The sequence below is a fragment of the Lemur catta genome, chromosome 12, assembly GCF_020740605.2.
Source record: "Lemur catta isolate mLemCat1 chromosome 12, mLemCat1.pri, whole genome shotgun sequence".
Taxonomy (NCBI): domain Eukaryota; kingdom Metazoa; phylum Chordata; class Mammalia; order Primates; family Lemuridae; genus Lemur; species Lemur catta.
Genome location: NC_059139.1, coordinates 33,634,652 through 33,649,409, shown reverse-complemented (window position 1 = coordinate 33,649,409; position 14,758 = coordinate 33,634,652). Strand labels below are relative to the sequence as shown.

The 14,758-nt window shown below is 34.4% G+C and overlaps 1 protein-coding gene and 1 long non-coding RNA gene across 2 annotated transcripts in view; one reads left to right on the top strand and one right to left on the bottom strand.

The window, feature by feature from the left end:
- Positions 1 to 14,758, top strand: part of DHX29 (DExH-box helicase 29) — a 43,262-nt gene that overhangs the window by 6,555 nt on the left and 21,949 nt on the right. The window contains exons 2-11 of the mRNA XM_045565654.1: positions 2,124 to 2,197; positions 3,083 to 3,196; positions 4,508 to 4,637; positions 5,356 to 5,501; positions 6,455 to 6,583; positions 8,381 to 8,507; positions 9,235 to 9,396; positions 11,176 to 11,341; positions 11,593 to 11,716; positions 12,900 to 13,508. Coding sequence (XP_045421610.1) covers positions 2,124 to 2,197; positions 3,083 to 3,196; positions 4,508 to 4,637; positions 5,356 to 5,501; positions 6,455 to 6,583; positions 8,381 to 8,507; positions 9,235 to 9,396; positions 11,176 to 11,341; positions 11,593 to 11,716; positions 12,900 to 13,508 — 1,781 coding nt within the window. The remainder of the gene's footprint in view (positions 1 to 2,123; positions 2,198 to 3,082; positions 3,197 to 4,507; positions 4,638 to 5,355; positions 5,502 to 6,454; positions 6,584 to 8,380; positions 8,508 to 9,234; positions 9,397 to 11,175; positions 11,342 to 11,592; positions 11,717 to 12,899; positions 13,509 to 14,758) is intronic.
- LOC123647985 lies at positions 950 to 13,850 on the bottom strand. The gene is made up of 3 exons (XR_006738449.1): positions 13,556 to 13,850; positions 4,770 to 5,463; positions 950 to 979 (listed from the first exon to the last, which is right to left on the bottom strand). It is a non-coding gene; the product is annotated as an uncharacterized LOC123647985 (long non-coding RNA).

Here is a 14,758-nt window from a genome sequence, read left to right as displayed (position 1 = left end):
AAGTATTAATAATATTACTATGCCAGATTGTTACTATCTTTTAACATATTCCAGGTAGCCTTGGGTACTCTTCTATTAAGTATATCACAACAGTAATTCAGGGAACTACAAATATCCCTAGTTCAGACTGCCCAAGTATAAAAGTAGTTCCTTTCAAGTAGTTATTCTCAAAAGTTTTGTTTTTCTTTTAAAATATCTAATTATATTAGCTAGTATCTTAAAATGAAGACCCTAATGTAACCCAACAGAGACTAAAGTCTTTCACATTAAAATAATAATAAACAACACTTAAATTTAATGTTTATTTATCTCAAAGTAAAAAAAAAACTTTCCTTAATTTAAGGTTTATAGAAACAGTAACTGGGTTTTATAAGATTCTGGGATTATTCTTATATAGCAGTGGTTCTCAAAGTGTACTCAGGAGGTCCTGAGGAACGCTGACACTCTTTTGGCAAGGACTCTGTGAAGTCAAACTATTTTCATAATAATTCTAAGATGTTAGTTGCCATTTTTCATGCTCACTTTCTCCTGAGTGTACAGTGGAGTTTTTCGGAGGCTACATGATATATAATATTACAGCAGATTAAATGCAGAAGCCAGATGTTATAGACTGAATGTGTCCCCAAAAAATTCATATGTTGAAAACCTTACCTCCAGTATGGCTATATTTGGAGATGAGGCCTCTAAGGAAGTAATTAAGATTAACTTAGGTCATAAGGATGGGGCCCTGCTCCGATAGCATTAGTGTCCTTATAAGATGAGATAACTGAGAGCTCAATCTCTCCAAGTAAGCACAAAGGAAAAGCCATATGAACATACATCAGGACACCTACATGCCAAAAGAAGAGGCTGCAGAATGAAACCTACCTTGTTGGCACCTTGATCTTGGGCTTCACAGTCTCCAGAACTGTGAGAAGTAAATTTCTGTTGATTAAGCTACCACCAATCTGTGGTACTTTGTTATGGCAGCCTGAGCAGACTAAGACACCAGACATTAAAGAGATTTGCAAAAATGGAAAATACTTTGTTTCATTTTAGAAAATATAGTCATATTTCATTAAAAGTATTTATATTAATGTAACAAGTTTATTATTTTTAATGAACATTTAAAATTTTTCCCCTTTAATTTATAACATAGCAAATATCAGTATATATACCCCACATAAACAAAAACTATGTATCCTCAGTAATTTAAGAGAGTAAGAGGTCATGAGACCAAAAGTTTGAAAATAATATTTATTCTTTCCTGGTTACTCATTAGAGGACTGAGAACATATGACATTTCTGTTGACTGGGACACACTTGGCAACTGTAGCAAGTTGGATGAATATTCATGTCCACCTGGAACCTCAGAATATGACCTTATTTGGAAATAGGTCTTTACAGATCTAATTGGCTAAGGGTGTTGAGATGAAATTATCCTAGATTTACAGTGATTAGTGACAAGAGAATGGAGAGAGATATTTGTACAGTGAGAGACATAGGGAAGAAGACCATGTGAAGAAGGGACAGAGATTGGAGTTATGCTGCCATAGGCCAAGCAATACCTCGGGTCACCAGAAGCTGGAAGAGACAAGGAAGCATTTTTACGTGGAGACTTTGGAGGGAGCATGGTCCTCATACCTGATTTTGGACTTCTAGCCTTCAGAATTGTGAGAGAATAAATTTCTGTTGTATTCAGCCATCAAGTTTGTGATGATTTGTTATGGCAGCCCTAGGAAACTTGAGTCCAAGGAAAAAAGAGGATAGGAACTCCATCTTTGGGGAGAGATGCTGTCTCTTTAAAATTACCTGTCTTCTCTGACAACAATCTAGTATCCTCTGAGAAGTCTTGCCTTAGCTAAGTGCCAGGAAGAAAAGCATCTGGTTAAAAAATATGAAGATGAAGGTAAATTTAACCCAAAAGATATACAGGCATTTGCTGAAACTGGTTAACTTACAGAAGTGCTAATTGGAAAAATGTTGAAAATTTAGAGAGGGTATTACTAGACAGGGTTATTTAGTGAAGTAGGGGGGGAAACTGAAATCAACTATTTAATATTTAGCAATCTTTAGAGGAAAATTAAAATAGCACAATGGATATTACTAAATTGCCTTGACTATTTGTTGTCTGTTTTATACAGGTCCAAAAATTTATAGTTTTAATTCTACAAATGATTCTGGTGGCCCTGCAAATCTGGATAAATCTATTTTGAAAGTAAGTAACCAAGGTTTTGAGTCATTTCAAGAAATGTTCCCTTTTTTCCAAAAAAAAAAAAAAAAGATGTATATTTAAAGTAAACAATTGGACATTTAAAATTTTTATAAATAGTACTAAGAACTTATCTCTGCTAAATAGAAGTAAGTCATACATATATGTTCAGAGTTGGTAAGAAATTAAGGTTAAGATCCAAACTTCTAAGCATGGTTTGATGCTGGGCTGTAATTTGTCTCTTTATATATGTTTCCTGGGCTAGACTGAATTCCTGAAGTATATTTTTGTGCTTAGTTCACAGTAGGCATTCAGTTAAGAAGTAATAAGAGGAAGGTATTTTTGTAGGAACAGAACATAAAGTGGCCATTAAGAAAAAATAGGAATCAAACTCTGAGAGCCAAAAGAATTTGTGTAACCTATTATTACTATATATTTAGTTTTAAATTTCACTTGATTAATCCCTTTTTTCATGTAGCATTCATTCTTTCCGGCTGTGTGCTTGGGCTGGTTTACATGAAGGCAGATGTCTGGCCTCCATCCCTAAGAATTTCTGGTTCAGTATGTTTAGGATAGGATTTAGGAATCTTTGTGATCACAACCCAAGGGTAGTCCAAGGACAATGTCTTGACACTGGCTTCAAGAGGCTTTAGGAAAGGATTTTTTTCTTGCCATATATTATCTTGCCACTTTTTCCATATCCCATTTTTTCTTAAATATGTGATAGAAATGTGGTCAAATGAATGGTAGTCCAAAAAATGATAATTACTGTGTCTGATTTTAGCTGGAATTTTGGGCTTGGTTGGCAGAAATATAGAAAATTCTATGGTTTGCTTCTGGTTTTTTAATAATTTGGCTTCTAATTGATAATGACCTTTTTGGCTTCAACAGGTGGTAATTAATAACAAACTTGAGCAAAGAATTATTGGAGTGATCAATGAGCATAAAAAGCAAAATAATGACAAGGGAGTGATTTCTGGAAGACTTACTGCCAAAAAATTGCAGGTATTTTGCAAACTTTTTTAAAGTTCCTTGGTTTTACTGGAGCATTTTTAAGACAGTTCCACATGTGAGCCAAAAATGACTTTTTCAACTTCCATTGAGATTTTATGTAGGCCGTTTCCATCTTCAAGAATAGAGAAGGAATTGTGCCAGGTACAGATGTACACATTAAAATGGTGTGTGAAAACTAAGTTATATTTCCAAAATTATATTACTGAGCACCTACTATATTATATTAGACTCTGTCCTGGGCACTTTGCTTACATTATCTCTGACATAGCAATCCTGCAAGGTAAGTGTATTTGGCCCCATTTAATTGAAAGAATTAAAGCTTGGAAAGATGACATAAGTTATAGCCTAAGGTTATTAATTAGTAAGTAAACAGTGTGGATTTGAACACAGTTCAGTCCAACTCTAAAGATCATGCTTTAGAAAGTACATTAAAATACTTTATCTTGGCAGGGCACAGTGGCTCATGCCTGTAATCCTAGCACCCTGGGAGGCCGAGGCAGGAGGATTACTTGAGCTCAGGAGTTCGGACTAGCCTGAGCAGGAGTGAGACCCTGTGTCTACCAAAAAGAAAAGAAAAAAAAAAAAACCTAGCCTGGCATTGCAGTGCTTGTAGTCCCAGCTACCTGGGAGGCTGAGGCAGAAGGATCGCTTAGAGCCCAGGAGCTGGAGGTTACAGTGAGCTACAGTGATGCCCCACTGCACTCTACCCAGGCTGACAGAGTGAGACTCTGTCTCAACAACAAAAAAAAAAAAAAGAAAAAAAAAAGGCAACTGAACACTCTCCTCACAACCTAAAAATAAAAATGCTTTGTCTTTATGTATAAAGATGTTTGTTGAAGCACTGCTTATAAAAGAAGAAAATATCCTAAATTTTCGGCCGTAGGAAAATGTGTAATTGTAATAGGTCTACCCAATGGAATATGTATGTAACTTCAAAATGATGATGAAGAGTTTCCTAATAACTTGGGAAGATACTTATATCATAATGTTAAGTGAAATTTCTTTTTATGAAATCATAGAAAAATGACTGAAAAGGAACAAACTACATTATAAATAGTGTCTTTGAATAGTGAGAATATGAACAATTTCGCCTGGTCTTTTTTTTTTTTTTTAAGATATATCTGTACTGTCCAAATTCTCAATTCAATGACACATTTAACTTCTAACTGGAAAAAAAAAAGATATTTTTGAAATTAGAATCTGTGTCAAGAGTTTCTGGCTTAAAATGAATGGGAGAATAAAATTAGTTAGGAAAGAAGAAGAAATTGACAAATATGATTTTCTTACATTTTGCTTTCATAGGATTTATATATGGCTTTGCAAGCATTTTCATTTAAGACTAAGGACATTGAGGATGCAATGACCAATACACTCTTACATGGAGGTGATCTTCATTCTGCCTTGGATTGGCTCTGTTTAAACCTTTCAGATGGTAAACAGCATCATCATTAAATTTTTTCAGTTTCTAAAATCTTTTGAAATAGTTTAAGTATTTGTATCAACCTTTTGGCTTGTACTTGAGTTTTTTCACTGTTGTAATTATTTACTTTTAAAATGTTCTTACCTTTTTCTGTTCTTTTCAGTATATTCTCCTTTAAGATTGTGGTCTGTGAAGGAAATTTTTGTGTGTGTTGCTTTCATTTTACAATGTACTTCGTACAACAGATTCTCAAAGTTTGCCTATCAGTAACATATTAGGCTGTGTCTCCTGGTTTTTTGTTTAGAAATTAGGGCTATTCTTGGATAAATATTTCAGTAAGCAGGGCCTCATGGTTGCAATCTTTGGCAGGAATCTGGAGTGCAGATAGCTTGTGTCACTGATGAAGGATACTGCCACATACTATGATGGACAACTAAAGAGTGGGAAGGGTTAAGATCCTTTTATGAAAATTTAGGAGCTTAACATACTGAGTGTGAAATCAGTGGTCAAATACAAGTGGGCTAGCTATCATCGATGAGTGTACTCACTTCTAATTTAACAGATAAAACCAGGAACATCATAGGATTTCTATTCTTGGGAGATGAGGGAATAGAAGAAAATTAGGTGCTTTAAGACTAGGCTGGTTTACGTATATGCTTAACAAGTGTTTGGTTTTTTTTTTATGTATCATATGCATGTTTATTTTCAACACAGTTTCTGTTATTTTAAGATGCACTCCCTGAAGGATTCAGTCAGGAGTTTGAAGACCAGCAATCTAAAAGTAGGCCAAAATTCCAGTCTCCTCAAATGCAAGCCACTATTTCACCTCCATTGCAACCTAAAACCAAAAAACAGGAAGAAGACCCTAAGATTAAGGTAATTTAAGAATTAAGCATTTAAAGTTCTATAAAATCAGAATGAAACACATGTAATAGTTCATAAGAGTATAAAGATTAGGTTTCTATAACATTTTTACTTCTTAAAAATAGCTAATCATTTTGCCGAATTTTTCCATTACTGTCTGTTTCAGTTATCTATTGTTGCATAACAAACCACCCCAAAATGTAGTAGCTTAAATGAACAATTTATTTCTCATGATTCTGCAGTCTGGGTTCGGCACAGCTAGGCTGTTCTGTTCCAGGTGGTATCTGCTGGGGCTGGAATATCCAATATGGCTTCTTTATGCATATGACTAATGCCTCGGCTGGAAGCTAGCCAGGCATCCCTTTGTCTACGTGGTCTCTTCACATGACTAGCTTGGGTTTTTTCACATATGGTGGTCTCAGGGTGGTTGGACTTCTTACATGGCATCTGGCTTCAAAGAGCAAGTATGTCAAGATAATAAGCCTCAGAGTACAAATTCTCAGGCCCCTGCTTTATCACTCTTACTAATGTCTCATGGATTGAAGCAAGTCACATGGCCAAGGCCAAAGTCTTTGGAAGGGAATTACAGAAGGACATGAATACTGGGAGGTGTAGTTCATTGGGGCATTACATTTAAATATTTTATATGTTATAAAACATCTATGGAAGCGTCATCCTCTTAAAACCACTGTTGCTAAGGAATAACACTAATTTTTAATAGTTCTCCTTTCATTCTTTTTTGCCCCTTTATGTAAACATATTCTTTGGATTCTGCAAGTGTAGACTTTTTAAAGTAGTGTTGAGTTCAATTCATTTGTTCCTCACTCACTGAACAATAGAGTATGATTTTTGAGGTTTCTGTGCCTGCTGTTTTTGAGTGTGAAGAGATTGTAAATACAGTGACAAGATAGTTTTGATACCTTTTTTTGACTTTGGTTTTTCAGACATTTGTTTTCTGTTTCTAGCCAAAAAAGGAAGAAAAAAATATAGAAATAAATATGAAAGAATGGATTTTGCGGTACGCTGAGCAACAAAATGAAGAAGAAAAGAGTGAAAACTCTAAAAGCTTAGAAGAGGAGGATAAATTTGACCCTGTGAGTAGAAATTTGGATTAGGCTTCTAGCTGGATATTCCTAGGCAAGATATATTTAACTTTTTGGAGCATTAGTTTCCTAATTTTTAAATCAGAGAAATGCCTCTGGGGTTGATGGGAAGATTAAACAAAATAACACTTAGGTAAAAATCTGGCACAAAATAACTGCTTAATAGATGTTAATTACATTTCTCCCATGTTTAGAGACATAATCATTAATTATTTTTAAATGATTGCTATGTGTGAGGACTAAGCTAAATTCTTTCAGTAATGAAAAAGATAAAGCACATTCTTTTACAAAAGAAGTTCATAGTGTAGAGAGAAAACAGACATCATAAGTTAAGGTAAAAATATAAGGCAGAAAATAAACTATTAAGTGAAAAAAGAAGTTATAGGAAAGAATATTGCAATAAATATATCTAACCAAGGACAGATAATTCACAATAATATAAAGAACTTTTAAGAAACAGACACTTCACAAAAGTAGGTATATGGATGGCCAATAAACATGTGAAAATATGTTCAACATCACTAGTCATTAGAGAAATGAAAACTAAAATGAGATACCACTATATATCCATCTAAATCGCTAAAGTTAAAAAGATCAGTAATACTGAGTGTTGGGGAGAATGTGGAACAACTGGAACACTCATATATTGCTAATGGGAGTGTAAAATGGTACAACCACTTTGGAAAACTGGTCCTTTCTCATAAAGTTAAACATATGCTTACCATGTGACCTGTAAGTCATATGGGAGTGGGAATGGAGATTTACTGTTTAGTGAGTAGAGAGTTTCAGTTTTGCCAGATAGAGTTCTGGAGCTAACCAACCATCTGGTGGTGATGGTTGTAGCACATATGAATGTATTTAATACCACTAAACTGCACTTAAAAATGGTTAGGGTGGTAAATTTTGGGGGGGAGGAGGTGGGAATTAAAGAGTCAAAGGTGACAAAAGATGCATTAAGTGGAAGGATGGTGGTATCAGTGCTAAGAAAGATGGAAAGATAAATATGATTAGGGTAAATTTGTGGAGATAGTCAACCTTCCTGTCTGTTACACTGTGTTGATATTAGCTTCTACACAAAATGATCCCAGAATTCTGCTGCTTGTGCTTGCTTAATTTTCTCTTTTCCCTGCCTCTTAACAGTTGTGTTCATAGCAGCACCACATATGCCATCATCTTCTCCACCCCATGATTTTATGCTTCTAATTTGCTGTCACTTATTAGCCTAAGGGAAAAACACAGTAATTTGAGTTTAAACTCTCTCCAGTTTTTGCCCATCTGAGTCATGCCCTGAGTTTGTGTGACATCCATTTTCTTTATAAGCAATTTTTTTTAATGTCCTTGACTATCTTCCATAAGATAGAGATTATGTGAAGGTAACTTTCAGATGAGTATTATTGTATTATTACATGTACTATCCTTTATACATACTTATAAAACAGTTTTTACAAAAATGAGCTCATACTTTTTATTCTGCAGTTTTCTTTATTTTATTAACATGTCAAGGATATTTCTCCCTGTGGGTTACCCTGTTTCTTTTGCTACTTCATTTTATTTTCTAATGATTGAAGTTTTCTTTATAAAGATGTACCACATATGGTTTCCAGTTTTTCTTTTATAGTCAGTGCTTCAGTAAACATCTGTGTACCTGCAAATCTGTGCATTTGTTTTATTTCTCTATGAAAAATTCCTAAAATTAGATCTGCTGGATCACAGGTTAGATATACTATATTGACCATAGATAATCTTGCACTTCTTTTCATTTCCTCCTCATGGTTTTATTTGGGTCAGAACGAAAGGTATTTGCACCTTGCAGCAAAACTTCTGGATGCAAAGGAGCAAGCAGCTACCTTTAAACTAGAAAAAAACAAGCAAGGCCAAAAAGAGGCTCAAGAAAAAATAAGGAAATTTCAAAGAGGTAAATGCTTTCAAATTCTTAGATGTATAAATGTAATTATCCTGTATTTGTTGACTTTCCTAGAATAGATGATGCCTCTTTTTAGTATGTCTGCTCTTTTCTGACAGTTTATACCTGAGATTGGCAAACTTTTTCTGTAACTGCCTAAATAGAAATAAATATTATAGACTTCATGGCCCATATAGCCTCTATCACAACTCTTCAACGCTTCTGCATAAAAACAGCCGTAGCCCATACAAAACAAATGGCTGTGTTCTAATCAAACATTATTTATGGACACTGAACTATAAATTTTTACATGTCTCCAAATATTCTTTTTATTTCTTCAACCATTTGAAAATATAAAAACCATTCTAGCTTGCAAGCCATTAGAAATAGGCAGTGGACTAGATTTGGCCAGCAGTTTGCCAGCCCCTAATTAATACCACAGAATACCATCTCCATTCAAGAAAGAAAGGTGAATACAATTCCATGAGTATTTATTTCTAATGAAGATGTTTTTCTAGACTTACTACATCTATTACACAATTTATTTTAAAGTTTTAGGATATGTTGTGAAAGTTAATAAATTGCCTCTGACTTCTAGTGCAGATTCCTTGTAGGAATTACTAAATAATTGGTTACAAGGAAAAAGAAGGAATGCTAACTGTTTTTGAACCATTTTGTACAATAAAAAGGTATAAGAAAACAAATATCTGAAACTAAACTTCATCTATTTTCTTGATAGAAATGGAAACTTTAGAAGACCATCCAGTATTCAATCCAGCCGTGAAAATTTCACATCAACAAAGTGAAAGGAAAAAGCCTTCTGTAGCCACAGAAGGAGAAAGTGCTTTGAACTTTAATTTATTTGAAAAATCTATAGCTGCTACTACTGAAGAAGAGAAAGGTAAAATGGAGGGAAAGTGGTCAGGGTGTAACTAATAAATAATAAAATGTCAAAGAATATATAATTGTAAAAATTTGTTACTCTGCATTCTGGCAAACTACATAAGATGGCAGTGAAGTTACACCCATAAGTTGTCTTGAAAAAGTTCTCTTAATAACAGTTATGATAATTTACATGGATAACATTTTATAATTACAGATATGTACTTTGCCTCAGTCTCATCTCTCTCCAATCCATCTCCAAACTGCCAGAATTATCTTTCTGCAGCACAGATCTAAACATGAGTTTTCTGATAAAAACCTTTAGTAATTCCAAACCTACTGACATCAGTAACAAGTCTAAATCTTGTAGCATTGCATTCAAGATTTTTTGCATTCTGCCACAATCTACCTTTTTACTTTATTTATTCTCCCAGCTATATACTTCAGCCCCGTCATTCTTTAAAACGTTTATTGTTTTATGGTTCCATTACTTTGCTCATACTGCTAATAACCCTTACTTGGCCAGCCTGTAGCTTCAAGGTTCAACTAAAACAGCATCTCTTGAGATTTCCCTAACTGCTTCCACACCACCAGACAGAAGTAATTGTATGCGTCTTTGTGCTCCCAATTATTGATATATGTAGTATAGTATTTATAAGATTATAGTTAGTTGAGTCCCACACTAGTCAGTTTTTAAAATTATTCATTCTTTCAGTGATATTTATTGAATCCTTATTGTGCAAAATGACAAGTGCTATGTGTACAGTAATGAAAAAAATAAACTAGTCTCTGCCTTCTTGAAGTGTACAGTAGAAAAGATAAGCTTTAAATGTACATAAATGATACATAATTACAAATTGTGGTAGGTGCTGTCAAAGAAGGAGCTTCTAATAGAGATGACAAGGGGATCTAATTTGGATTGGGGAGACCTTCCAGAAGACATTTACTCTGAGATCTGACAGATCAGATGTTAGCCTGGTGACAAGTTGGTGGAAAGAGCCTTCTGAGAGGATCACAGTACCTTGCAAGTCTAAGGTGCAAAAGGCAGCAGCACTGTTTAACAGAACTTCCAGTTATAGAAATGTTCTGTATCTGCGCTATCCAATGTGGTAGCTACTAGCCAAATCTGAGTATTGAGCACTTGAAATGTGAGTAGTGTAACTGAGAAGCTGAAATTTTTAATTTTAATTCATTTACATTTAACTAGCCACTTGTGGCTGGTGGCTACTGTATTGGGACAGGCATACTTAGAGGATTTGAGGAATTGACTGATGGCCAATGTAGTTCTAAAATAGTGAGCCTGAGGGGAAAGTGGCAACAGGTAGGCAGAGATGGACCATGGGAGGGCTTTTAGGCAGTATTAAGGAATTTGGACTTTATTTTATATGTAATAGGAAACCATTGAATGTGGTGGTGGTGGTGGCAGCTGCTGGTGTTAAGCAGAGAAATGACATTTGATTTCTGTTTTTTTGATGATCTTACCTAGAGGGTAGCCTACCAAACATTATAATTCAAAGTCTCCTAAATTCATCACATGGATAGTATCATAGATATTTAGAAGAACACGTAACTTCCTCAAAATAATTTTTTTAAAGATTGAGAATTTTCCATGGTTCCGTCCAGTAAGTGCATTTTGTTACATCACTTAGAGAAAAGCAAGCCTTTCTATCTGTCTTTTCTTCACCTATTCTTTTCTAAAAGTACTCTTCCCAAAAGGGAGGGACTTTGAGCACTCAAAGGAGAATTTATATTATTGCATGGCTATTTTTAAAGAACCAATCTTTGTCTACCATTTTAGATAAAAAGAAAGAACCTCATGATGTAAGAAATTTTGACTATACTGCTCGAAGTTGGACTGGAAAATCTCCCAAACAATTTCTGATTGATTGGGTCAGGAAGAATCTTCCCAAAAGTCCAAATCCTTCCTTTGAAAAAGTTCCAGTAGGTAGATACTGGAAATGTAGGTATGTTTTTCTAGTTAACTTAATGAACTTTTAGAAAGATGTAAGATAAAAATCTTTTCATTTCCTATGAATTAAGTAGACATTTAGGAAGCTAATTCTGCATCTCAGTTTCATAGTGCTTATAAATTATCTAATACATGGTTTCCTTGGAAATATTAAAATAATTAACATCAATTAAGTTCAATGTTAGTGGAATTCTGAATTTGTCTGACTTCATCAATTTTATTTTTTTATTTTTTGCTTCTTTGTAGGGTAAGGGTAATCAAGTCTGAAGATGATATCCTGGTAGTATGTCCTACGATTTTAACAGAGGATGGCATGCAAGCTCAGCATCTGGGAGCTACTTTAGCCCTTTATCGTTTAGTGAAAGGACAGGTAAGACTTTTTAGGCCTAGGTGCTTCAAAAATCATTTGCGGAGTAATGACTGTACTATGTTTTGTTGACATAAAACTGTATCTGCATGTGGAAGGTAGTATTTAATTATGGCCTTCTGTGCCAATTTTCTCTCTCCTGACTGTTTTCTTCTGATTAATCTTCATTTCTGGTTATTCATAGTTTGGCTTCCTTTCAACTCTAAACACAGCTCAATCTTTCTTTCTTAGACCAGAAGTCTGAAAGAGACAATATGATTGATTCAACTTTTTGAACTATACTAATTTACAGATTGAAAATAGTTGTGCTAGTTGAATTAAGATTTTTAAAGTTTGTTTTAAGTTATATTAACTATGTACTTCCAGTTTAAGGAAGGATTAAAGTGCTGCTGTAGGAAGCTCTTCAAGAGAACACAATGCCTTTTTTAAATTTAGCTTATCAATATTTTTTTCCAATAAATGTATATATCTTTCTTCATAGGAAATTAGAACCACTGAAAATTTTAGACACTGATTAAGTACAACTCTAAACAATAGTTCTATTCTAGTTTCTGCCAGGAAATGATCTTAATGTCTTTATTTTTCTTATTTTGGAAAATAAGGTATCATAACTTGTGTTTACTTGATAAAAATGACTGTCAGTGTCAGAGATAATTGTACATTCTTTTATAGCACAGAACTTAGATTCTATCCAGTGTAGTTCATTTAAAATACTTTGACCTGTAACATTATACAACTACTAGAATGTCAAAAGAAGCTTTATATGTTTTAGAAATGCTCTGTGGTTCATCTACGTTTTATATAGCACCACTGCAGGAATAATAATAAAACATTTATTTAGTAGTCTACTGTGTTCCAGGAATAAGCCCTTCACATGTATTAACTTAAAGTTAACTTCAGAATATTCCTATAAGGGAGGTACTATTGCTAACACCATTTTAAAAATGCAAAAGCTGAGGCACATACATGTTAAGTTACTCACCCAGGATCATACAGCTAGTAAGTCCAGAACCCTCAATATGGTATGCTATTTTTGAGTTTGCATCATATGCATATTAAAGTAACTTAATAGTTTAGAGCCAAATTTCAGCTTAAGAGGAATCTAGCCATCCAAAGATCTAACCAACTGAATTCTGATATTCAGTAGTTACCAAAAATAATGTACTGCTGTTTTTTTCCCCTTTAGTCAGTTCATCAGTTACTGCCACCCACTTACCGAGATGTTTGGCTGGAGTGGAGTGATGCAGAAAAGAAAAAGGAAGAATTAAATAAAATGGAAACCAATAAACCACGTGATCTTTTTATTGCTAAACTTCTTAATAAATTGAAACAGCAGCAGCAACAGCAACAACAACATTCTGAAAATAAGAGAGAAAACTCCGAAGATCCTGAGGAATCTTGGGAAAATTTAGTTTCTGATGAGGATTTTTCTGCACTGCCCATAGAATCAGCAAATGCTGAAGATTTGGAACCTGTTAGAAACCTCTTTAGAAAGTTGCAAAGCACACCTAAGTATCAGAGACTTCTAAAGGAAAGACAACAATTACCTGTGTTCAAACATCGGGATTCAATTGTTGAAACTCTTAAAAGGCACCGAGTAGTGGTTGTGGCAGGTGAAACAGGGAGTGGTAAAAGTACTCAAGTACCACATTTTCTCTTGGAAGATTTACTCCTAAATGAGTGGGGAGCAAGTAAATGCAACATTGTCTGTACCCAGCCCCGAAGAATCTCAGCAGTGAGTTTAGCCACCAGAGTATGTGATGAATTGGGCTGTGAAAATGGACCTGGAGGAAGGGTAAGCTGTCCTTCAACTCCACCTCAGTGAATGACGACATTACTCACCTTTGCTCTTGGCATCCAAAGGAAACCTGTAACATATATGAGTTTTAACTGCTCCTGGTTGTTCAATAGTACATTTCAGGCACTTTTCATGTTTTCTTTAATAGACGTGTTAATATGCCACTGTCCTTAATACAAAAAGGGTTATCAGTAATTCTGTCATTAAAATTCTCATCTAAAAGAAAAAATATATTAACTTTAGTAATTATTCAAATATGTTACACACTAAATTGAACATTCAAAAAATATGAAGAGATTCAAATTTGACTAATCTCATATATCTCAAATATATGCAGATCTTTTCTGTGAAATATATCCTGAATGATTTTTTTTATTCTTTTCAATGAGCAGATGGGAAAAACAATACAGATGAAAGTGCTAGGCCAGGCATGGTACCTCATACCTATAATCCTAGCACTCTGGAAGGCCAAGGTAGGAACATTGCTTGAGGTCAGGAGTTTGAGTCTAGCCTGAGCAAAAGTGAGATAAAAATCTTTGTCTCTACTGAAAATAGAAAAATCAGCCTACTTGGGAGGCAGAGCGGGAGTATCGCTTAAGCTCAGGAATTTGATGTTGCAGTGAGCCATGAGCCATGATGATGCCACTGCCTTCTAGCTTGGCTAACAGAGTGATAACTCTGTCTTAAAAAAAAAGAAAGAAAGGAAAAAAAATGCTAGATTATTTTCAAGCCCTGCATTTTTTTTAAACGGGAAAAGTACTTAAATATTTACTGTCATGCATTTTGTCATGCAAGTTTACACGAAACTGGCCAAACCTTAACCAGAATGACTGCAAATTGTGGGAATTAATTACAGTGGTTAGAACCAAATACAATGAATTGAAAGTTCATATAAATCAGATTATTTATACTTTGAATTATTCTTTGTGGAGATGGTATGTGATATTTTTGTCTCTAGGATGGGTACCCCTTCATTAACAATTTTTTATTTAGCAAATTGGGTTTCTGTTATGGAACATAGGAGGATAAAAAGGTACAGTTTCTGCCTAAGAGGATGACAGACTTGTATACAGATAAGACAAAGGGATGATTGAAAGAGTAAGAAAATATGATAGGAATAGATGGGACATCAAAATTCCCATTAGGCATCACTGGTATGATAATGGGAGCAAGTTTTATGATACGTTGGTAGAAAAGTAGAGCAAATTATAGAAGCTGTGCTAAAATTCTGTACCTGAGTACCTCAA